The 23,799-nt window shown below is 40.0% G+C and overlaps 1 protein-coding gene across 8 annotated transcripts in view; it reads left to right on the top strand.

Moving 5' to 3' along the window:
- Positions 1-23,799, top strand: part of AKAP9 (A-kinase anchoring protein 9) — a 203,337-nt gene that overhangs the window by 108,381 nt on the left and 71,157 nt on the right. For all 8 annotated transcript variants that reach the window (XM_077808122.1, XM_077808119.1, XM_077808120.1 and 5 more), the window contains 9 exons: positions 2,479-2,590; positions 3,066-3,264; positions 5,116-5,212; positions 6,037-6,129; positions 8,489-8,848; positions 12,570-12,794; positions 15,237-15,377; positions 15,834-15,937; positions 18,860-19,068. In XM_077808122.1, the coding sequence (XP_077664248.1) occupies positions 2,479-2,590; positions 3,066-3,264; positions 5,116-5,212; positions 6,037-6,129; positions 8,489-8,848; positions 12,570-12,794; positions 15,237-15,377; positions 15,834-15,937; positions 18,860-19,068 (1,540 nt within the window). The remainder of the gene's footprint in view (positions 1-2,478; positions 2,591-3,065; positions 3,265-5,115; positions 5,213-6,036; positions 6,130-8,488; positions 8,849-12,569; positions 12,795-15,236; positions 15,378-15,833; positions 15,938-18,859; positions 19,069-23,799) is intronic.

The raw sequence follows: 23,799 nt of genomic DNA, 5'->3' as shown, positions 1-23,799 counted from the left end.
TAACACTAACATTCTTATAATGTTTCAAGGTGATTTTACAAGATATTTTTATCATCATCATGGCATATCCCAATGGGACATGGCCTCCTTGCAGATCGAGTGCAATCTGAATTATTCTCTAGCTTGGTCCTTAAGGTGGCCTGGCGGAATGTTCAGTTTATGTCCATCACTAGCAATTTAATCTGACCATCAAAGCTTTTGCTGCCCCCCATAATCGTCAGCCATATACTGCCATTTCTTGATAAACTTGCTTCAGAATTCATTGATCTTCCATTCTAATATGTCCATACCAAGAAAGCCACCAAAACCAAAGTAGTGCTGATGGAGGTGGATGCTGGGTTTGGCTTCAAATATCCCCATTTCTAATCTTGTCCTGCTGTTTAATATGGAACCACCAAATGTCAGGTTTTGTGCTATTTTTTACATTTTCTTGGAAATTATGTACTAATTGTCCTTCCCGAAGAAAGTAGTTTTGTTAAAATTTGTAATTAATTTGTGATTAATGTGTTACTGTTTAATTAATGTCATACATATGGTTCCTAAAACAAGTACTTAGCCAAGTCTGGTCCTGAGAAATTTGAGGAAAATAAATATAGTTCAGTCATGATTTATAGCTCAGCCATTTTTAGTATATACAATAGATTCCGCTTACTAACAACCCCTCAGCAGATGGCCAAAATTGGCCATTAACCTGCAATTGCCAATAAGAGAGAGGCAGTTCTGCAAGGCTGCAGCCAGAGAAGGAAGCTCAGAGGCTCGAGGTACCTCTCCTTGTGTTTTCCAGGCTGCATCCTCCCCTGGCACCAAGGCCCCAGGTTCAACACATCCCAGTGCTACCTTCACTGGTTACAGCCCTGCAAACCTGCCTGTGGCCAGGGCTTTCCACAAGAGGCAGGGGCTCTGGAATATGTTGAACCCAGTCCTCAAGGCAGGACGCAACCTGGAGAGCACAGGGGAGAACAAATACTTTGTAGCCTTCGCACCACCAACAGCCCCATTCCCTGCTGCTGCCCTGCCAGCAGCCTACCCTGGGCCCTGGGTTCTGCATGTCCCATTGCTTCTGTCCCTTGCTGCAGCCCCACAAACCTGCCTGCGGCCAAGGCTTTCCACAAAAAAATTGTCACTAGCCGGCATGCCTGTTGCTAATGTCCAGGCCAATTAACATTATAGTCATTGCATGGTATTGGTTCCATGTTCCCATGGACAGAAAGTTTTTATTAATAGAGTTGCTATTAAGCGGAATCTACTATATTTTGAAGGTTGTCACTTTTTATGGGTGTTGCTGCTGTTTGCTTTTTACAATTTTGGTCATAGGCACAGGTAGATGTATAAAATTGAGCAATTACATAAAGTAAAATCACACGGATAATCTTATTTAAAGAATGACACATCAAATATCCTGTTTTTTCTTTCTTATATGTATAACTTTGACTCCCTATTCAGTGGAAAATATACATATTCATCTAAAACAGGGAAGTGCCCAAAGACTGCATACAGCATGTTGGCTGTGCATTGGCCTGATCTGTTTAGAACACAGGCTGGAAAACGTATTATGAAATAAGATTAACTAGCTAAATCTAAAAAGAAATGGAAAAAAATTGAAATGTTTTGAAAATAAGTTTCCTACACTGTTACCTATGAACAAATTCAGTAGTCTTAAATAAAGATTTTTAAATTCTAAGAGAGAAAAACTTCAAATAATCTCAGAGAGGTCCTATATTTTTAAAAATAAGTATAAAAAGAATAGTCTGTGGGTAATCTGACCAGTAGTAAAGTATTTCTTCTTCCTTAAGCTAACTTGGATTCCTGTTACCTGCACCTTTATATATGCTAATATTTTATAGGTAAACAGAACATGAGCTTTCAATATAGAGTAAAAATTCTCATTGAGTTCATTCTAAGCTTTTTTTACATGCATGACTTAGCTTTTATTGAAAAGCAGGAGGGAGAGACGTGCAGCATTTATAAAAGTCTCTATGAATTCCACTTGGTGGATCTGTTAACAAGATGGTTTGAATACATATGTAACCAGCGATACTCCACCTATTACCATAAGACCAAATGGATCGTCTTTGCAGTGTTCCTGCCCTCCATATCTTGATATGCTCGATACCGTAGATCTTAAGACAGTCTTTGGGTAAATAGCACAGTATTCTTTCAGACAAATATAAGATGATTTTGATGAAATGGTCATTTTTCTTACTGATGTGCCATCAGTAGAAAATTTGATAATAGTACAGACAATGTATCCTGCATTGCTTTATATTAAAAGGTTAAATGTGATATATTCAGTGGTTACGTTTAGAAAGAGGTTGCAAAATATGCATATGTGGTTATGTGTATGTAGTTTATATATATGGTAGATTAGGTGCAAGTAAAGTATTAGCACTTGTGTTATGCTTTCAGGACAGTTACAGTTTCTATTCTTGATTTAAATATTATTTAAATTGTCATTTGTTTTTACTGTACTTTTCCTAGGTTGAAGAGCAACAGACATCATATGTTGAACTGGAGCATCGAAAAGAAGAGGAAAGCAACTGTTTACAAATGAAAATAGAAGACTTTCAGACCCCTTCCCAGGACCTTATTGGTAAAGAGATACATATGCAATTATTTGTAATGTCTATAGCCATAAAGATGAACAAACCGCTTTAAATCAAAATTTGTTTCCTGTGGATAAGACAAGGTTAAACACCATAAGTACTGAGGATTCTGTCATCTGATTTATGTGCTTTTTGTTCTTATAAATCTCTGGAATGTTGTTTAGAAATTCAGCTGATCTGCTCTAGAACTGTTCAGTAATATTTTTTTTGTTTTCAGCAATTAAAGGGATTATTAATATTACCTCTAATAAGAGAGAGAGAGTTCTTGTGGTGTTTTGTAAGATTGTTGTTGTTTATAGAAAATAGGATTGCTCTGCTATCACAGTAAAAATAATTACCTTCATTAACATTTTATGAGATCTTTGATGTTATTGCTAGTCACCATTTTACTATTTCAAATAGACTTTTTATGTGTATTAACATAATTAACTGATTTTCTCCCTTCAAATTACCCATTTATAGATCTTATGGTTAGAGCATCTCATTGGGAGGAGATGGAGAACCTTAAAACACAACTTGAAGGACAACATGCTCAAGAAATTGAGCATCTCCGATCCTATTTCCAGCAGCAGTTGAAAGAAACTGAAGAGAGATACACTACAGAGATTGCTCATTTACAGAATAGACTTCAGGATGTCAGTGAATCCCCTGAAGAGTTCAGGTATCCCATGATCTGTATCCTCCTTTTCTATAGAGTTTACCATGTTGTACTGAACACCATATGTAAACATTAGTGTTTTCAAAAATCTAATGCGTGCAAAGCTTTATATTTTATTAACATCAGAATATGAAAAAATCATCAAATTATATGAACATTTTTTTACTCATCACTTTTTTTTTTAAATCAAGTATTTTACAAAGAAATGATGTAACCCAGGGGTCGGCAACCTATGGCACGCCTGCAAAGACGGCACGCGAGCCAATTTTTAATGGCACTCTGCTGTCTGCCTGGGTCCGGGCAGACAGCAGTGTGCCACTAAAAATCCTGCCTGGCCCGGCCTGCTCTTTTCCGCCCCCTGCCCACTGCTCTTTCCTTGCAGGGCAGGCAAGCTTCCCCCGCCCCCGGCCTCTTCCCCCAGCGTGCTGGATTCCTGCCCCTCCTTCTCTCCCTCCCCGCGGCCGATCAGCTGACGGCCCTTGCGATGAAGCGGGAGAGGTAAAAGCGGAGCCGCAGTGCGCTCTCTGCTCTGGGGACCTTGGGGAGGGGGGTGGAGTCAGGGCATATCCCCTCCAGGCCCCTGCTGTGAGCCCTGCACCCCCCCACACTCCCTAGCCCTCTGCCCTCACCTCCCAAACCCTCCACACACCCCAGCCCCGTGCCCTGACCCCTGCACCCCCCCCCACAACCCCTGCCCTGACTCCAGTGCCCTCTGCCCTGACTCCTGCACCCTCCTCACACACCTCCAGCCCCATGCCCTGACTCTTGCACCCCCTACATCCCCACTCCCACCCTGAGCACCAAACGGGAGCTCCTGCGCGTGTGCGCACACACACATACACCCCCCCACACACACACATTCCCACCTGCACCCCTCGCACCAAATGGGAGCTGCCCAGGGAAGCGCTCCACACCCAAACCTCCTGGCCCAACCCTGAGCCCCCTCCCTCATTATAGCTCCTGGCCAGACCCTGCACCCCAACCCCCAGCCTGCTCCTTCACCCCCTGCCCTGTTCTCAGCACACTCCCACCCTCATCTCAGTGCAGAGAAAGGAAGAGAATGGCTAGAACCAGGGAGAAGGTAGGTACTTACTCTATATGGACAGGGCTGGGACTGCAGCCTGGCAGCGGGCTGAGCCGCTCAGTGCACTGCCAGTCTGGGGTCCCAGCCGCCAGCCCCGCTCAGCCCACTGCCGGTCTGGGGTTCTGGCTGCCGGCCCCTTGTCAGCCAAGGTCCCAGCCGCAGGCCCCGCTTAGCCTGCTGCCGGCCTAGGTGAACGGAGTTCATCTGGTCCTATTTCATCAAACTTTGTTATTGATTTTGAGTGGAATTTTAAGTGTCTACGTGACTTAAGACAATAGGTCCCAGTGAGATCAAGAGGACTTGTGTTCCTAAGTCGCTTAGGCTCTTTCAAAAATCCCAGCTTTTATGTTTAAGCTTAAATTGTCAAATTGTGTAGTAACTAACATGCATAACTAAAAGTTTTTATTTTCATTACCTTTATCCTCCATCTCCCTTTGCTCTTCTTCTTTGTCACATTCACTTATTTATTGTTTCAAATTAGACTGTAAAGTCTTTGGGCAGAGGCTCTGATTAGCTTTGTGTTTACACAGCATTTTTCTCAATGGGGCTGATACTGACTGGGGCATTTGGGGATTACTGCAATACAAATAATAAACAGTAATCATCATCATTTTGCATTTTACTATTAAAAGAGTACCACAGAATTTGTAAAATATGTGTCCTCTGTCACTAGTTTAATTTTTTCTTATATAATCAGCTAGAGGTATTAGGAAACTGAAATGAATATCTTGTAATATTAATATGTTCCCCATCTTTCTTTTACATTTTAGTATATCTGAAGAGTCACAGGGAAACTCTAAGGACTTCATGCAGAAAATGACAAAAACTGAAAGTCTTCATCAACAAAGTACAGATACGGCAGTAGAGGTACTGTATAATTCAGTTTGCCTATCAACAATATTATGTGTTTTCAGCATAATTTAAGTACCTTGGGATATAAATATTTACACTTCAACAAGACATCATTGACATTTGGGAATAATGTTTTGGAGTAATAAACAAATGATAATGATAATCTCAATAGTTATATCATATGTTTGAAGTGAAACATAAACATTAGTTCAGCCCATGATCAAGAAACAAATGAAAGTCCCAATTTAAGTGTTTACAAAACATATAAAAGAAAATGTGTGTGTCATAGAAATTATGATGAGCAATAATCTTAGCTTTCATTTTAAAAAAAAGTTTCTAGCCCTGGTTGCAGAGGAAAGTTTGAAAATTTAATTCTTAAAGGCTCAAAAACCAGACAGCAAATAAAAAAAATCCAAAACTTTTAAGCCACCCTTAATATTTGTTGAGACCAGACTCATGATTTTTGAACTTTTGGGATTGGCAGTACTGTATTTCAGACTTGTTTGTAAGGCTCAATGACCTAGTCATGTCCCTTCTGCCCTTACCCCAGCTTCTATGCTTCTCGGGGGGGGGGGGCAAACAGTGCTGGAGAACTGAACCACCACTTCATCTATTGCAATTTTAGCTTTTGTATCCGATTTTGGAGCCACAGTGAGGAAAATTCCCTTTTCCAACTCTTTTTCTTTGTGGACCAAGATTACTTAAACTAATTTACAGGTAACCTTTAATAAAAAAAAAAAAAAAGGTTTAGAAAATTCAGTATCCTAGCTGAAACTTGTAGAATTGAGAAAGTAAAAGCAAGAAACCATGAATTAATATTTCATATTTTTTCCTTACAGTTTCCTAGTAAAATGGAATCAAAAGGTGATATGGACATTATTCAGCTGTTGGAAAAACAGTACCAAGGAAGATTAGAAGAAGAAATAGCTAAGGTATAACTTTATAGTAACAACTTTTTAAACATGTATAATGTGGTTTTATTTACTGTTTTTTACTATTCAGAAAATTACAGAACAAATATATTGTTATAGTTATATTTATTTATGGGAAACTATCTTTTTCTGATTCTTAACAAGGGAGAACCTTTCAAAGCCTGTAGGGAATCTTCTGCTTTTGACACAAGCTTAACGTGATAAGTAGGCCCATACTAATCCGCTTTATTTTTCTTTTTTCACTCATTCCTTTAGCATACACCAGTTAATCCTTTTACTTTCTTAACCAATACCCATCTTCCAGGGGGTCCTGCCCCTAAAATCCTCTGTATAACCCTCTCAAAATCTTCTCCGTAAAGGAAAAGAGCAACTTAATCAGTCTAATCCAATTTTTTTGAAAGAGGTGTATGATTACAGTTGACTGGAAACTTAGCTAAGTTTAGAATACTTGGGCTGCTTACCTGGTTTGTTCCATTTTTATTAATTTTTATTTTTATAAAAGGAGAAGAGAACTGATTTACTTTTCCGTATATCTGTACAATGTGAATACATTTTCTCCTTGTGCACCAACTGACTGTATTTTCATTAGAGAGACAATGTGGATGAGGTAATATCTTTTATTGGACCAACTTCTGTTAGTAGAAGAGAGACAAGCTTTTGAGCCACACACAGCTCTTCTTTAGCTCTGGGACAGATACTCCGAGCATCACGGCTAAATGCAAAGGGGAGCAGATTGTTTTGCATAAGTAGAGCCCTGCAAATCCATGTATATCCGCTTATATCCATGGATATCTGCATCGATGGAGACGGATGATGTTGTATTATTTACCATCTTTGTGAATCGGATGCAGATCCAAATTTTTGTATCTGCACAGGCAGTGCTTAATTTGTGCTGGGGCTTGCCAGGGCTGAGCCCCAGCATCTCTCGGCATAGCAGGTCATAGCCCTGGCACCGACTTACTCCTTTGAGTCTGTCAGCTCCCGCATGCAAGGAGGCTGCAGCTCCAGCTGTTACTTCCTGGCATGGGGAGGCTGTGGCTCCAGCTGCAGTGTTTAATTTGCGCCAGGCCTTGCCAAGGCTGAGCCCTGGCACCTCTTTCATTAAAAATTAAGCACTGCGGGCAGGGCTCTAACTGTGAGATAGGGTGCGGGTGCTGGTGTGGATGCAGATGCTTATAAAAGGTGGAGTGCAGATCGCGGGTCACATACAAGTTAATTATCATGGAAGCACATCAGATGCGGATCCACATTTTTGTATCGATGCAGGGTTCTAAGCATAAGTAGTTAGGACATATTCTGAGGGACCATTCAAGGTACAGTGGCCCATTAACAGTCTAAGGGCAAAAAGAGGGTGTTAGTGGGTTACAGATTGTTGTAATAAGCCATAAATCCAGTGTCTGTGTTCAGTCCATGAGTTATGACTGTAAGCTCCCAGGCTTGTCTTTTGAAAATGTTGTGCAGGTTTCCTTAGAGGATGAGGACTCTAGTGGAGATTGTATAAAGAACTTAAATGAGACATTTCACATTTTACAGAAAGCCACTTTATCCAGTTGATGTCTAGGAAAACATCTGCAACTATAACAAAAGGTTTTGAAGAAAGTAGCAAGACACATAGTATGTCTGATCTATCAATCCTCATATCCTTTAAGAGTCTGGATCTTCATTCAGCCAAACTATCTTATCCTCACCATTACAAATTATTTATGAAAATCGGGAAGGGTGAGGGATTGAATGTCTTGCCACTTTCTTCAAAATCTGTTGTCATAGTTGCAGATATTTTCTTAGACATCAACTAGGTAAAGTAGCTTTCTGTAAAATGTGAAATGTTCCATTTAAGTTCTTTATACAATCTCCACTATGTCAGTTTTGTCATACTGCTGATGAAAAGAAATATCTCTCATCATTGCAGAATTTATTTTCTGATCTTGTACTCTCCATAAGTACATGAAGGTTATAGTGAAAAAATAATTCATCTCCTTTCATTATGAGACAGCAGAAATAGAAAAAAAAACAAGCGGGGGAAATCACTCAGTGAGATTAATAGGAGATAAATGTAGAACTAATAAAGTAATAACTTATCATATGGCTTGTAGTCATCCTGGGGAATTCAGGCAATGGGAGGTTATAGCTTCAAATACTATAGATTGTTGTATTTCCAATAATATATCTCACTTTATAATAGCATATTTAAAAATATGAATTTTATTTGCTAACTGTGTTGCTTTTTTACCTTTTAAATGTATTTATTTCCATGTAAAATTTATTTATTCATATTATTGATGGGTAGCAACTAGTTTTCTTCTACAGTTGTAGACGCTGCTATGTATGAACTTCTAAAGGTTGTTTTTATTTTTTTCAGGTTATTGTGTCAATGAGTGTAGCATTTGCCCAACAGACTGAACTGGCAAGAATGGCTAGACAAGAGGAAGAATCAGCACTATTGGTAGCACAAACAAAAATTGTTCATAAAAAGGAAGAATGTTTTGAAAGTAGGAAGAAGTGCACTGAAGATGAGCTAGACAACCATCTTATTAAGGAGAAGAAAGCAGACATTAAACATGCAGAAGAATTTAAACCACTTAGCAAGGAGCTGAGTGAAGAGTCCAGTGAGATTTCTTCTCTTGAAGAACAACTTGAATCAAGGGTTAAGCCTGGTTACATACTAGAACTGAGCAAGAATGAAATGAGGTTTCCAGTAAAAGTAGTGAAGGAAATATCAGTAAGTATATAAACATCCACCTGAGAAAATCTTTTGCTTTTCCCCCCCAGTACTACTAGGTAATTTAGGCCTAAAGTGATGGGGTTTTAAAAAATTGTAAATGGAAAAGAGTTAATTTTAACAGAAATGTTATGATTTATTTTAATTCTATGAAAATTAATATTTTATTTAGCAACTTGTGTGCTGTGTTTTAACCTAAATATTGTAGCATTACACTAATCTATGAGAACTGGAAAATAAAACTGAATATACTGAAAATGACTAATCCATTTTCATGATCAAAGCTTGTGAAATTCAAAAAAGTAAGAATGGCATAAACAGTGGAAAAACTAGCTTGATTTTTAAAAATTATTTTAATATCAATAAATACATCTTACTAGTGACACATGAAACCTATATAAAGGGGATAAAATTGTGTAAACGTATTATTTTAACCCACCCATGTCCCTCTTGATATATAGGGGACATCATCTGAAAGGATAAAAGTGATAGCTAAAATATATTATTTTTAATAATCTCTGGGGGAGGAGAGGTATGTACAGAGCCCGCCATTCAATCCTAATAGCCAGGCATTTGGCAATTTACAAAGTGAAGGTGGGGAAATTTTTACCCTATTGTGTTTACAGGGCTACTGCAGCTCAATGACAAAGATAGGTTATTCAACTCACTCCATTCTGAAAGAGATAAGATTGTAAGATCCACAAAGCTGAGGGTCCTCTGCCCCGTGTTATGCTCACTCATTGTGTGCTGCCACATATGGATTGTCTGCAGAGTGGAGCTACGCACAGTGTAGGAGGGTGCATATCTTTTACAGTCCCCTCAGACTGTGTCCCTTCACCAGCTTAAATAGCAAAATTATCCTGTTGTACTTCTTTTTGGAATCATGGAGACAGAGGCAGTATATGTCCTGGAGAAAACTGAAATAAATATGTGGAAAAACGGATACCTGGAAAATGTTCATAGCAAAAGGTTAAGCTATGTCTGTAACAGAAATCTCAGCCAGCTTCCCTGTACACAATCCACTTTTAAGTAACTAAGCATGGAAATTGGTGTTAAAAGTTTCGTTTTTCCAATTTTTTATAATATTTCCGTGGGTTTAGATTTAATCAAAATTGTATGTTCTTCTTCCTAGGGTGGAAACTATTGATATTTGTACAGCTGGGAGCTCATTAGGTTCAGTTTTAGGGGACGGTCAGCACCACTGATTAGTGAGAAAGCTTGATAATTAAGAATTGGCTGGAGTTATTTCCACCTCCTTTTTTTACAACAGAGATTACAATGTCAAGATAGTGAGTCCTCTGAATACTATATATCAGGGAATAAGAGACAGGAAAAAAATAAACGTGTCTGACAACAATTCTCTAGTTGTAAAGCATTATATAGGTGGAATTATAATTAATCTAAATTTTGTATTTCAAATAAGTAACCCTTCCACCTACAGAAAGGAACCAGTGAAACTTAGCTAGCCTAGTCTTCATTAAAATCTGATAGCACTGTATATAAATTTTGAGTGGTAGGATTCTCATATATTCATTCATAACTGGATTGAGATTTAATAATTTTTTATAGAGTAGTGAATTTGTTCTTTGGAAACTGTGTTTTGAGATTTGAAATCTCAGTTTCTATACAATGTTTAAAGTTCTAAACAAATTTATGTTCTGTATTCTACTTGTAAAGATAAGTATTTGCAGAAAAGAGCTTCTGAAATTCATATTTTTACAAAGATCGTGTCCTAAAGAGCATAAAGTTGGAATTGTAAAATGCTCACTCTTCCATATAATTTTAAATAACATGAAATGTGCATGATCAACTCTTGTTATGAGTGCATGGTGCAAGCATTATCTATATTCTAATGTCTGTCGTTGTCACTTGAACATAGAATGTACATTTTTCAAATACTAATTTATCACTATAAACAACAGTGTACAATAGGAGAACTCAGCCAAACAAATACTTTATACGCTGTCCTGAAGACTTAAAAGTTAGAGCTGTGTGAATAACTGATGTTTTGGTTTGCTGGCAGTTCCAGAAAATTGGGAAAAATATTGTTTCAGGTCAACCCAAAACCTAAATTTATTAGAATTTTCAATGAATAGAAAAATGAGAAAAAAATTGTTTTGGGTCAAACAAAATGTGTTCAAAATGAAGGATTTGGTTTTAATAGATCTGGCATCTATGACTGTATTTTTTAATAAAAGCAAAGAAAATGAAGGGCTGTATTTACAAGGGGACATAGGCACCACTCAGAAAATGGAGGAGGCTCCCAATAACTCGGAGGCAAGGGCACTCATGTAGGAGATACAAGTTCAAATCACTGCTTTTGAGCAGGGACTTCAAACCCAGGTCTCTCTTATTCCTGGTGAGTGCCCTAACCACTAGGCTATTAGCTATTCTGTAATGGGTCTCTCTTAGTCTCTTCTGTTGAAGTTGTTGCACTTTGTGTACAATTCTTAAACATTCATTGGAGCAGAGAGTGGTAATGACTCTATAGCCTTGTTGCTCGGGCACTCACCTGGGAGTGGGAACTTCTGGGTTCCAGTCCTTGCTCCAGTGAAATTAATTATTTATACAAAGTGGAACAGCTTCAACTGGAGAGACTGAGAGAGACCCAGCTCAGAATACCCAATACAATTGTTGTTAAGGCACTCACCTGGGATATGTGAGACCTGGGTTCAAGTCCCTAATCATGGGGCTCTTGGATATAAGGAGGGAGGGCACCTCCTCCTAATTTTTTTTGCACTCATGCAATTAACTGAAATGGACATGAATTTGCAAAATGTTTTGGTTGAAACAAAAATGCATTTTTCATTGGAAAAAATTTAATTGGAAAAGTCAACAAATTTCACCCATCTCTATTCAAGGTATAAGAGCACAGGCAGTTTTGTTGCTTGACAAAACAGAAGACTACAATACAAAAACAGAGGAATGTGTAGTTGCAATGGGCACATTTCAGATATAAACAAAAACTGTAACTGGAGTACCTCATGCAAGTAGTAGGCCATATGGATATTTTTGAATGTTGAATATGAGGAGGCTTTTGAAAATATGAATTGGGATCTATCCCAGGTATGGAAAAGTGTATGAGAAAGCAGTTAGTCAGAAGTGAGTCACACACACAAAGGGAACAGCTAGGAGCGATGCTTTTGGAGAACAAAAGAAGCAGTAGAGAGGAGAAGAGGAGAGTAATAGGTAGGAGTTGACTTGTGAAGTGCTTTGAAACTGAAGAAGAGAAACATTAATTTTATTCAGAAGAAAAAGGGAAGAGAAAAGTACAGAGAAATAAAGAAGAGTATATGAGATGTGGTCCAAGGAAGGTGATTCAGCGGTCGCATTTTCGATAGATTTGAGACGAGGAAGATAAAAGTGCAAAGCCTGAGTGCAGGAGGTTGCAATGAGGAAGGTTGGAGATAAGGGCAGGGATATTAATGTTACTTGGATAGAACTTTGTATATGAAATCCCTGCTCTCTCTCACCAACCCCAAAATATTAAACAGAGCTTAATATTTTTCTTTGTTTTGGAACATTACATCATTACATCTGTGTACTGTCTCTTAGTTGGGAGTATGTGATTCTTTAGCATTTGTCCTTCCAAGAAGCAGGCAACAAGTTGATTTCTTGGATGATAGATGTTTTGATTTGTGCAAATCTTTTTGAAAAATTGTTTAACCATTTCATATATGTACCTGCATATAAAATGCTAATAACAATTCAAATATTACAGCCCTATCATGAGATGGCAACATCCAGTACAGAAACCTCAAGTCAGCTGTTGCTATATGAAGAGCGTTTGGAAGACATGCGGCAGGAACTTGTACGACAATATCAGGAACATCAGCAGGCAACAGAACTATTGAGACAGGGGCATATGCAGCAAATGGAATGGCAAAAAGAAAATCAAGAACAACTCCTAGCAGAGCTTGATAGACTTAAAGTTCAATTAGCTGAGGTAATGTAGGGTCTGGGGCAATGGCAGGGCAGAAGAGTGGACTGACAGCTGATCTTGCCTTTTTAAAAAAAAGAGTTCTCACCACAATCAGCCCTAAACTGTCATGGACTAGTCTTGGTTGGAGCCTCAAGCAGTTCAACCATCTTATTGTTGCTGGGAAGACATTTAGCAGCCTGATCTCCTGCCACTGTCTGTACAGTGAAGCCTACCAAGTCAAGGGCATGAGGTTTCTGGGGCCAGCTTCCATTAACTTCCCTCTGTGTAAGTCTGGTCCCAGAGGGTTATCATTAATTGACCCACCCAGTGATTGTTGTCAGTGGAGTAGTAATCCATTGCTTCTTTTAGTGCCCTGTCCTCGCTGCTATCGTTGGCACAGTGTTCCCAGGAATGACTGTTCACAGTCCAAACTTGGATCATGTATGGAGTGGGGCATTCCAAGAGTGGCCTGCACTGAGCCAACTCTGTTACTGCCTCTAATGCCATATTTCTTCCCTCATGCTCCCTTTTATCTCAAGCCAGATGCCCTGTCTTGTGGTGTAAAAAGCTGGTTCACATTGCTCTTCCACTGCATTATATGCTGCTTCCACCTGGGTCTCAGATAAAATGAGAAGAGTACCAATTACAGGAGACTCTGTGATCTGCCTGATTGGATCTGGTGTTGTGGAAGCTGCAAGGAGCTTCCATGCACTGGTGGGAGAAGGGTTAATATTCCCTAGGGAAGAAAGAAACCATTATGAGCAAGAGTGTACTCTCTCTGTTCTGCTTCCCAGCAGCCAAAAGATGTCCTCCTTCATTCCATTGGACTGTAAGGAGCTTGGCTTTGTAAAGTACAAATTATTTAAGTGGGAGAGGCAAGGATGTATGTTTACTATATTTTTTGCATTTCTAAAGTATAGCCACCCTAGAATCCAGTGTCCCAAACCCATACAATCTCCATAAAAAGGTATGTTAAAGGAACTCCTCTTAATTATCGGGGTCTCAGAAATTAGATTTTGTCTCTTACCAGATTAAGGACAAAACTCAAAACAATCCGTCCAATCGTACATTCACAGACTCACATATTACATTGACAGTGCATGTATATGTATTTGATGCGTTATCTGAACAATGTAACATTACAAAAATATACGAGAAAATAGTGAGAGGAAAACCCTAAAGTTCTTCAGTTCTGTTCTACTATACTTAGAAGGTTCCACCTGATGCCTTATGCTCCTCCCATACTAGGTTTTTCCTCTGTCTACCTTCTGTCTGCTTTTTGTGGGGGGGGGAGGGGAGTGTAATAGTGACCTGCTGTTCCCAATCATTGTGGTTGTAGGTGGCTGGTAAGCCTGCTTCTCCTTTCTGCAACTTCAGGGGTGTGGTTGGCAGGCCTGCTTATCCTTTAGCCTATTTCTGGACCTCTTACTATCCATTGTCCTGGAATTGTTCCTCTGGGGTACCGATATCTTCCCCTCCTCTGCACTGCCTCTTCTGTCTCCTTACACTCACATCTATACATTGCGGGAGCTGAAACTTCTAACCCTGGGGGGAGAGAGTACTTGTGTAATTTAGGTCGTTAGCTCCTCTGTTTTAATGTAAAGGATGTTTTTGCCATGAGATCTATGTTAGAATTAATATATAATTATTAAATCAGGAATACTTCTAGCTCCTCTAAATTTGGACCATAGCACTGGAAGGGACCTCCCTGATCATAAAGTCCAGTCTCCAGTAGGCAACCCAGTCACTTAATCCAGTTCATAAATTTATCAAGCTCTATTTCCGCCTCCTCCCCTAAGTGCACCCCGGCTCTGCTCCTCCTCCTCCCTCCCAGTATCTCCTGCAAGCTGTTCTCCAGTGTGCAGGAGGTGCAGGGAGGGAGGGGGAGGAGTTGAGGGAGGAGTTGATCAACGGGGTCCACAGACCCCATTTTGAGAAACGCTGAGTTAGGTTGTTTGCCCCCTACTCCTATTGGCAGGCTATTCCAGAGTCTTGCTCCCCTGATTATTAGAAATCTCCTTCCCTGTTTTTACCCTCAGCTGTAATTAGTTTGTTATACTATATTCTTTCACCTTTATGAAGATCTTTTATAAAAAGGACATATTATTTGGATAGTCTTATCTTCCATCCTCAATATTATACTACAGTGTATATATAATATATATATTATGAAGTTAAACTTGTAACTTCCAGTGTAAATATAGTGCTTTAAAAGAAGTACTTAAAGATTTATATGAAAATCTTAGATATACTTAAGCTACCAAAACGGCCAGTTAGCTCTCAGTTTCAGAAAGCTTTAAATTTGCTTTTAACCACTTAACAAAAGGAGCTGTATTTTCCTGGTGCAAAATATGTTGAGTATTGGAAGTGCCAGAAATCACTCATACCTGAAGATTAAAAACCTGCCTAATGTTAATGCTTTCCTTCTATTATTCATAGTATGTCCTTATGAAATTTCATTTTTAGAGTGTCTCAGTGGAGAATGACAACTTGGTTACAGAGAGAGAGAGAATGCTTTTAGAGGAACTAGAATTGTTAAAGCAACATTCTGTACCCGGAAGAGAGAAGTTGCATTGTGAGCTATGCAACAATAGTACGCAAACACAGGTAAATATGGACTTTGGCTACTTTAGGAGCCATGGAATGTAAATGCAGTAGGATTTCTTTTGTCTGCTGCCTTATGGGTTGGTTAAATAATGAGGAGGTGGAGTTTAGCTGCCTATCTTTTTACTTTAAGTAAACTCAAATTTTAATGTTGCTATAGCAACATTCAACAGAGAACCCAGAAACTGTTTATTTAGCATAACAAACTTCATTTTAACAGGCTCTGGCTTAGATCTGTCATGTTTTTTCCATCTACAGATTAATGTGTTCTGTACTTCTTATCTTTCCTGGATGCCTGCAATTTCATGGAAAGGGATAGTTTTATTTCAAACAATATGTAATTTTTGCATAAATATTTTAATTTCGTAATGTAACCATGTATCAGAATACAATGTTGATTCCAACATGACAGGATTTTTGTCTTTTTTGTCTTCTCTACCTTTGCAAATACTTACTCAGAATGAAAATGAAAGCCAGACTGAATCAAAAGAGTACACCTTTGAGGGTGAAGACAGAGGAGGAAAGCCTGAAGAAATATCTTCAGATATTCTTTCAAAAGAAAGGTATTCAGAGCTTGTACTTGTTAAATCCAGACTTTCTTTAATTCAAAGTTTCTGTATTTATAGCTTTGTGAATCATATAATTATCTGATGTATCAGTCATATGTAATAAAAATTTATAATAAGTCAATATAGAATCCAAACCTCGATGCTTTTTGAGTGAAGCTAAATAATTTGTCACTTTCGTACTGTTTTATTTGAACGGCTATATTATAAAATTGGATTTCTTAAAAATGGTCTTGAAAATGATGTTCTGAGGCTATTTACTCCAAGTAGTTGAATCAAGCATTTAAATCATATTCCAATCATTGGAATTTATACGGCTATTTCTTGGCTTATGCCACACATTCCTTACATACTGCTTGGGTTGTGTACTCTACCTGAAACTCAGCCTTTTCTGTGTAGCTATATAATGGCAAATAAGGATTTTTTGATGTTTGCACATTTTCCTATCCATTTCATATACTATATAGGGCAATATATATTTTTACATTGATTTTTGTCAGTGTCCCAGTTATCTTTGAATATTCTTTATCTTGAACTTTTTATGTAAACTTTTACAATAAATAAATACAAAGATGCTCACCAGAAACACAATAGCCTATTTTTCAATGTCATTATGTAATTTTAAATATTGCTTATACTACATGGCATAACTTAGACATTTTCAAAAAATATCGTCTGTGTAATTTAACTATCTTTTGTGCACAAATTTTGCTGTTCGTTTTATATTAAGCTACCAATATAATATTCTTGCAAAACCTCCATAAATTACATTTATTGTTATAAAGTCAAAGGCTGCATTTTAAACATAAATTCATCTTGAGTTGTGTCATTTTCCCCATCTCTAATTTCTGACTTCCAACCCTACCACATTCTCCCAATCTCCTTCCTCAGCCTGCATGTGTAATCGTGGCCACTAAGGTGTTGGCTCCCCATCATAATGAAGCACAGTCATTCTTTGAAAAAGTGAAGTGTATGAAATATAGTTAGTATACTGTACTGATGTAAATAAACTAATGTTTATTTTATAATTATGTAGCCATCGTATATAAATGAGCAGACTGATGTGGTCTATATTTTCAAAGTACATGTTTCCAGTGCAAAATAAAATAATTTGTGCTGCTTTATTATCATCATATATTATCATAGCTGGACAATAATATTTATTTTCATGTTGTCCAAGTTGTGCAACTAGCAAATTTCTTTTTCCTCATGTGAGGAACCTCTCAGGCAGTGGCTTTCAATCTGTGGCCCACAGACCCCTGGGGGGCTCCACAAACTAAGTCTAAGTTTTCCAAAGGGGTCTGCACCTCCATTCAAAAATTGTTGTGGTTCCACAAATGAAAACAGTTTGAAAACCACTGCTCTAAGAAACTCAAACTATAACCATGACCTTTAATAACTTTTATAGTTCTGCTTTTTAAAGTGATTATAAAAATACTTTACTCTGCAGGTCTACTCCTGGGGTAAAATACTGGCCCCAGTTAAGTCAGTGGCAAAGCTCCCATTGACTTCAGTGCAGTTAGGATTTCATTCACCCCCTTCTGTGTATTCTGAGTCATAGTTGCTTAATTTAATGTCAAAAATAAATGTTGACTGTTTTTAACTCCTAATAGCACTGCTGAGCCAACACAGACATGGATGTGTATGAAGGGAAAGGACCCAGCTTCACTGGTTTTTGAAGGGTTGGTTTTGAAGGGATGGTAGAAAAAAATGTATTTTTACTTGTAAATTAAGAAATGTGTTAAGGAAACCTGTGGTTCTTGACACATGTGATGTCTCAAAATGTCATTTTTAACAGTCATTTTTCAGAGCAGGACTTTACTTTAAAGAAGTTCCCTTCTGGTTGACCTTGTGCTCATGGAACTGCACAGTGCTTAGAATGTTGTTGTTGGGTCCCATACTGTTCATCCAAAAGGGCTGTAATCTGCCTGTGTCAGAGTGGGTAGTGGATATGCAAAGTAGCTTCCGTTAATCCTTACTTCGTTGTCAACGAACCATTTGTGGCTGTGGTATATCAGCCTTCTGTTGTACAACTCCACATGGAATAGGATTTTTTTTTTAATTGTTTGCATTTGGCCCATCAAGGCGTATTTCAGTGGGGAAGAAAGACAGTTGAGGAGAAGACAAACTTCACTTTTATTAAATGATAACAAATATTTTTTTGTGAAGAGACTGAAGTTTTGTGATTTTTACAGAACTGGTGTGAGGTTACATTTTACTCTGTTTTATGGACGTTGTCAGTAACTTTGCACAGAACTAATACAAATTCTACTTTAATATTACACTGCTTTGCAAAGGACAAAAGTTATGGTTTATCTTTTTTGGTAATATTAGCCAAAAGTACTTTGTCTGAAGTACAAATCTCACATCATTGTTGAGCCAATGTGACGTGTAGGCTAGTGAGAAGCAGTAGTTTCAGACACTAGAAGCATCCTAAAGGGTCCATGTACCTAGACACAAATATTCAAGTTGGAGAATTCTGCATTGTTTTCACTAGGCAGACTATCCATGTAGTCTTTACTTGTGTTTTACAGAGCAATAGTGCATCACTGGCCAATCCATATGAAACCTGATAAGGAGGAAGGGCTTAAAATGTGAATGCCTACAAACATGGCACTGCTATCTGTATTTACAAAAAGAATTACTAGGAAGTTTTTCCTCATAATTATAGCTTTTTGTAGTTATTTAATATAACAGTATGTAATATATTTTTAATTGATTGAGTATGGACTAATATAGATGTGCTGATGTAGCATTTATGTGACTTATGTACTTTCCTATCTTAAACCAAAATCCTAATATCGCTGAATCAATAGCAAAACTTTCATAGTCTTCAGTGGGACCTGGTTTTGGCCCCACAAAATAGAATGTGAGGGGAAAAAATGTTTTGATTAGTTTCTATTTCATTTATATGTACAGGCATGCTCTACAGAAGGCTAACAACAGACTCCTGAAGATTCTGTTAGAGGTTGTGAAGACAACTGTAGCTGTAGAAGAAACGATTGGTCTTCATGTCCTTGGATTACTGGATAGACCTGGGAAAGACCCTCCTTCTTCTAAAACTGTTCTATGGGAGGCGGAGGCAGAGCAGTCAGTAAAGCCCTGTGTCCATGTGGGATTTGAAAAAGGTACTGGTTGCATGTTTACTTCTAACTTCATATCATCTAGAAGACATGTAATATGCCAGGTCTTTTTACTTGAAAAGTAAGATTTTTTTTTAACTCATGGTAAGTTAAAGGGCAGGTATATTTAAAAAACAATCGAACAAAAAAGAAAAGAAGTGTATGATATACATGGCATCTCCATTTGATATCCATCAATCTAATCTATCTAATCAATCCATCAATCTAATCTAATCTAATCGCCTTCTATGATGAGATTACTGGTTCTGTGGATGAAGGGAAAGCAGTGGATGTATTGTATCTTGACTTTAGCAAAGCTTTTGACACAGTCTCCCACAGTATTCTTGTCAGCAAGTTAAAGAAGTACGGGCTGGATGAATGCACTATAAGGTGGGTAGAAAGTTGGCTAGATTGTCGGGCTCAACGGGTAGTGATCAATGGCTCCATGTCTAGTTGGCAGCCGGTGTCAAGTGGAGTGCCCCAGGGGTTGGTCCTGGGGCCGGTTTTGTTCAATATCTTCATAAATGATCTGGAGGATGGTGTGGATTGCACTCTCAGCAAATTTGCGGATGATACTAAACTGGGAGGAGTGGTAGATACGCTGGAGGGCAGGGATAGGATACAGAGGGACCTAGACAAATTGGAGGATTGGGCCAAAAGAAATCTGATGAGGTTCAATAAGGATAAGTGCAGGGTCCTGCACTTAGGACGGAAGAACCCAATGCACAGCTACAGACTAGGGACCGAATGGCTAGGCAGCAGTTCTGCGGAAAAGGACCTAGGGGTGACAGTGGACGAGAAGCTGGATATGAGTCAGCAGAGTGCCCTTGTTGCCAAGAAGGCCAATGGCATTTTGGGATGTATAAGTAGGGGCATAGCGAGCAGATCGAGGGACGTGATTATCCCCCTCTATTCGACATTGGTGAGGCCTCATCTGGAGTACTGTGTCCAGTTTTGGGCCCCACACTACAAGAAGGATGTGGATAAATTGGAAAGAGTCCAGCGAAGGGCAACAAAAATGATTAGGGGTCTGGAACACATGAGTTATGAGGAGAGGCTGAGGGAACTGGGATTGTTTAGTCTGCAGAAGAGAAGAATGAGGGGGGATTTGATAGCTGCTTTCAACTACCTGAGAGGTGGTTCCAGAGAGAATGGTTCTAGACTATTCTCAGTGGTGGAAGAGGACAGGACAAGGAGTAATGGTCTCAAGTTGCAGTAGGGGAGGTTTAGGTTGGATATTAGGAAAAACTTTTTCACTAGGAGGGTGGTGAAATACTGGAATGCGTTGCCTAGGGAGGTGGTGGAATCTCCTGCCTTAGAAGTTTTTGAGGTCAGGCTTGACAAAGCCCTGGCTGGGATGATTTAGTTGGGGATTGGTCCTGCTTTTGAGCAGGGGGTTGGACTAGATGACCTCCTGAGGTCCCTTCCAATCCTGATATTCTATGATTCTATATGAATCTTTAGCGCATCTGGCACATAAATATCTTGCAACGCCAGCTATAACAGTACCATGTGAACTCCTGTTCTCACTTTCAGGTGAGGTAATTAAGAAGCAGGCAACATTATCTCCTGCAAATCTAATGAACTTGTTTCTTTTAGTGATTAGCTGCACAAGAAGTAGGACTGAGTGGGCTTGTAGGCTCCAAAGTTTTACATTTTTTTGTTTTTGAGTGCAGTTATGTAACAAAAAAACTACAATTGTAAGTTGCACTTTCATGATAAAGAGATTGCACTACATTACTTGTATGAGGTGAATTGAAAAATACCATTTCTTCTGTTTATCATTTTACAGTGCAAATGTTTGTAATAAAAAATAATATAAAGTGAGCACTGTGTACCTTGTATTCTGTGTTGTAATTGAAATTAATATATTTGAAAATGTAGAAAAACATCCAAAAATATTTAATACATTTCAATTGGTATTCTGTTGTTTAACAGTGCGATTAATAGCAATTAATTTTTTTAATCATGATTAATTTTTTTGAGTTAATCACGTGAGTTAACTGCAATTAATTGACAGCCCTAAAAATTAGACATAAAAATACAAAAGTGTCACAGCACACTATTACTGAAAACTTGGTGTAAAATATATATATTTTATAAATTATGTAAATAAAAAAATTATTCAAAAAAACCCACCAGCACTGAAGCCCAGAGACAAGCCCCATCATGAAAGCAAGAAGCACAAGAGACACAAGAGTAGGTTCCCATAGGGGACTGCTCATAAACTCAGCGTTCCCTCCCTATGCCACACCTGGTCAGATGAGACGTTAAATGCAGATCCCATGGGAGTGCCACTGAAGGCCCCCTTGGCTGGGGGCGGTAAAGCCAAGCGAAAGCGGAATCCATCATTACCAGCAGTCACCCTTGTACCGAAGGATTCAGACCACCTGGCTGCTAGCATGACACCAACGGTTCTGTCTCGCTTACCGGATAGACCAACTCTTCCAACTTCACTGGGTCCCTCTGGAGTCTCAACCGGGTGCCCCATGGACCCCTGGCCACACTGAGACATTCCTCACAGTGGAGGAGATGATTCTACTATATCCACAATCTCCACTTCTGTCAGGCCCTGCTCTTATCCAGGACACTACCACACTCGAATATGAACCTTTGCTCCTTCTGCAAGAGAAGCCCATCTCTCATGCGCTGCACTGCAGCCCTCAGGCACCAACAGTCTGGCCACTGATGGAACCATCCTCCGACTCCAAGGAGTGCTGGGACATGGCTCTGCCACCATCCCCACTGCCACACAGGAGCCCAGACATACATCTCAGACCTCCTTATCCTCCTGCTTACGACCTACCCAGGGATGCCTGGTACTCCTTCCTAGGGGCCCGCCCAGACTAGTGGACCCCTCATTCTCGCCCTGTTGGGGGCCCTGGGACCTGTACAAAAGGCATCCGGAGTCATCCCAAGGATCCTGCCAGGCTTCCCCTGTACTCCCTCCTGCACTGTCGGTATACAAAAAGGAGGATGTCAAGTCAGTACTGCCGGTCCCAACCGGAGCTCCTCGTCACTGGAGGAGGCAATCATCCCCCTCCTGCTCTCTCTGCCAGATCATCACCAGCAGTATCAAGACCTGCTGAGGAGGGTGGCCACAGACCTGCAAATTCCATTGGAGGAAGTCCAGGACCCAAACAACGCCTCCTGGACATTCTCCAACCACAAGGACCTTCAAGAATGGCACTCCCGATAAACAAGGCCATCCTAGAACCAGCTCAATCGGTGAGGCACACATCAGCCTTTTATGCCCCCACACCAAAGAGAACAGAGAGAGCATAGGCATCTAATCAGTGTGTGCTCCGGGGCTGGAGCACCCACGGGGAAAAATTGGTGGGTACTCTGCACCCACCAGCAGCCAGGCTCACCACCCCAGCTCACCTCACCTCCACCTCCTCCCCTGAGCACACTGCGTCCCTGCTTCTCCTCCCAGCACTAACAAGCTGTGGGAGGGAGGGGGGAAGAGGCGGGGCCGGGTCGGGGATTTGGAGAAGGAGTCCAAAAGGGGCAGGGAGGTGGAGTTGAGGCGGGGACTTTGGAGAAGGGGTTGGAATGGGGTCAGAGGCGAGGGGGATTGAGCACCCACTGGTGCCAGGAGAAGTTGCCGCCTAAGAGAGAGAGAGATTTTGTGCCGGCTGACGGGACAATTTTTTTATTTATGCACCCGATTCCCAAAAACGTGGTCATCCAGGCAGCTGCTGATCCCTCCCATCAACTGATTCTTTAAAAGGAAGCAAATGCTGTCGTCCTTAAGGGTGCAATAGAGTGCATTCCTCCTCAATACCGGGGGGTAGAGGTGTTTATTCACCAGACTTCCTCATCCCGAAAAATGACGCTGGACAGCATCCCTTCCTCAATCTCTGACTATTAGGTAAGTTTATCAGGAAGACCTAATTTTGAATGCTAACGCTGGCATCGATCATCCCCTACCTCCACCAGGGAGCATGGTTCATGGCTCTCAACATAGAAGATTTTTACTTCCATGTGGACATCCACCTGTCGCATTTCAGGGTGGGGCACCAACACTTCCAATCTTAGGTATTCTCATTCAGCATTGCGACAGCACCACAAGTATTCATGAAGGTCTTTGCGGTGGTAGTGGGCCAGAGGAGGAACCTAGGATACTCCGTATTCCCCTACCTGGATGACTGGCTCCTGATGACACACTTGCAGCTGAAAGCTCTCTCGGCAATCTTCAAAACCTCCTATTATTCCTGGGTATCTGTGTCACCGAAGACATACCTATTTTGACACCCACACAAACAAATACACTTCAGAGGGGCAATACTGGATTTGATTGCTGCACGAGTCTTCCTCCCAGCGGATCATTTCTCTGCTATTAATGCCTTCATTGCTCATCTTTGCTATAGGCTTTGCACCATGGTCCGCCAATGCCTCTCTCTCTCGGGGCATATGGCAGCCTGCACTTAAGTGTTTATGTACAAACTGGGTTGTACATAAACATACTAGAACTCAGGGCAGTCCATCTCGTCTGCAAAGCCTTCCTTCCGCTGATATGGTCCCTTCACATTCAGCTTCTCTCTGACAACATCTCTGCTGTTCTAAGTCTGTTCGGCTATGGAACTGGTGCATCAGGAGGCAGGTGACAATATATGCTACATACCTGCTGGGCACCCAGAATTCTCTAGCCAACAGTCAGCAGAACGCTACACATAGACCATGAATGGCAACTGCACAATGTAGTCCTCAATGATCTCTTCACCCAGCGAGGAG

This window comes from Eretmochelys imbricata, chromosome 2, assembly GCF_965152235.1.
Source record: "Eretmochelys imbricata isolate rEreImb1 chromosome 2, rEreImb1.hap1, whole genome shotgun sequence".
Lineage (NCBI taxonomy): Eukaryota > Metazoa > Chordata > Testudines > Cheloniidae > Eretmochelys > Eretmochelys imbricata.
This window is presented reverse-complemented; position numbering and strand designations above follow the sequence as displayed.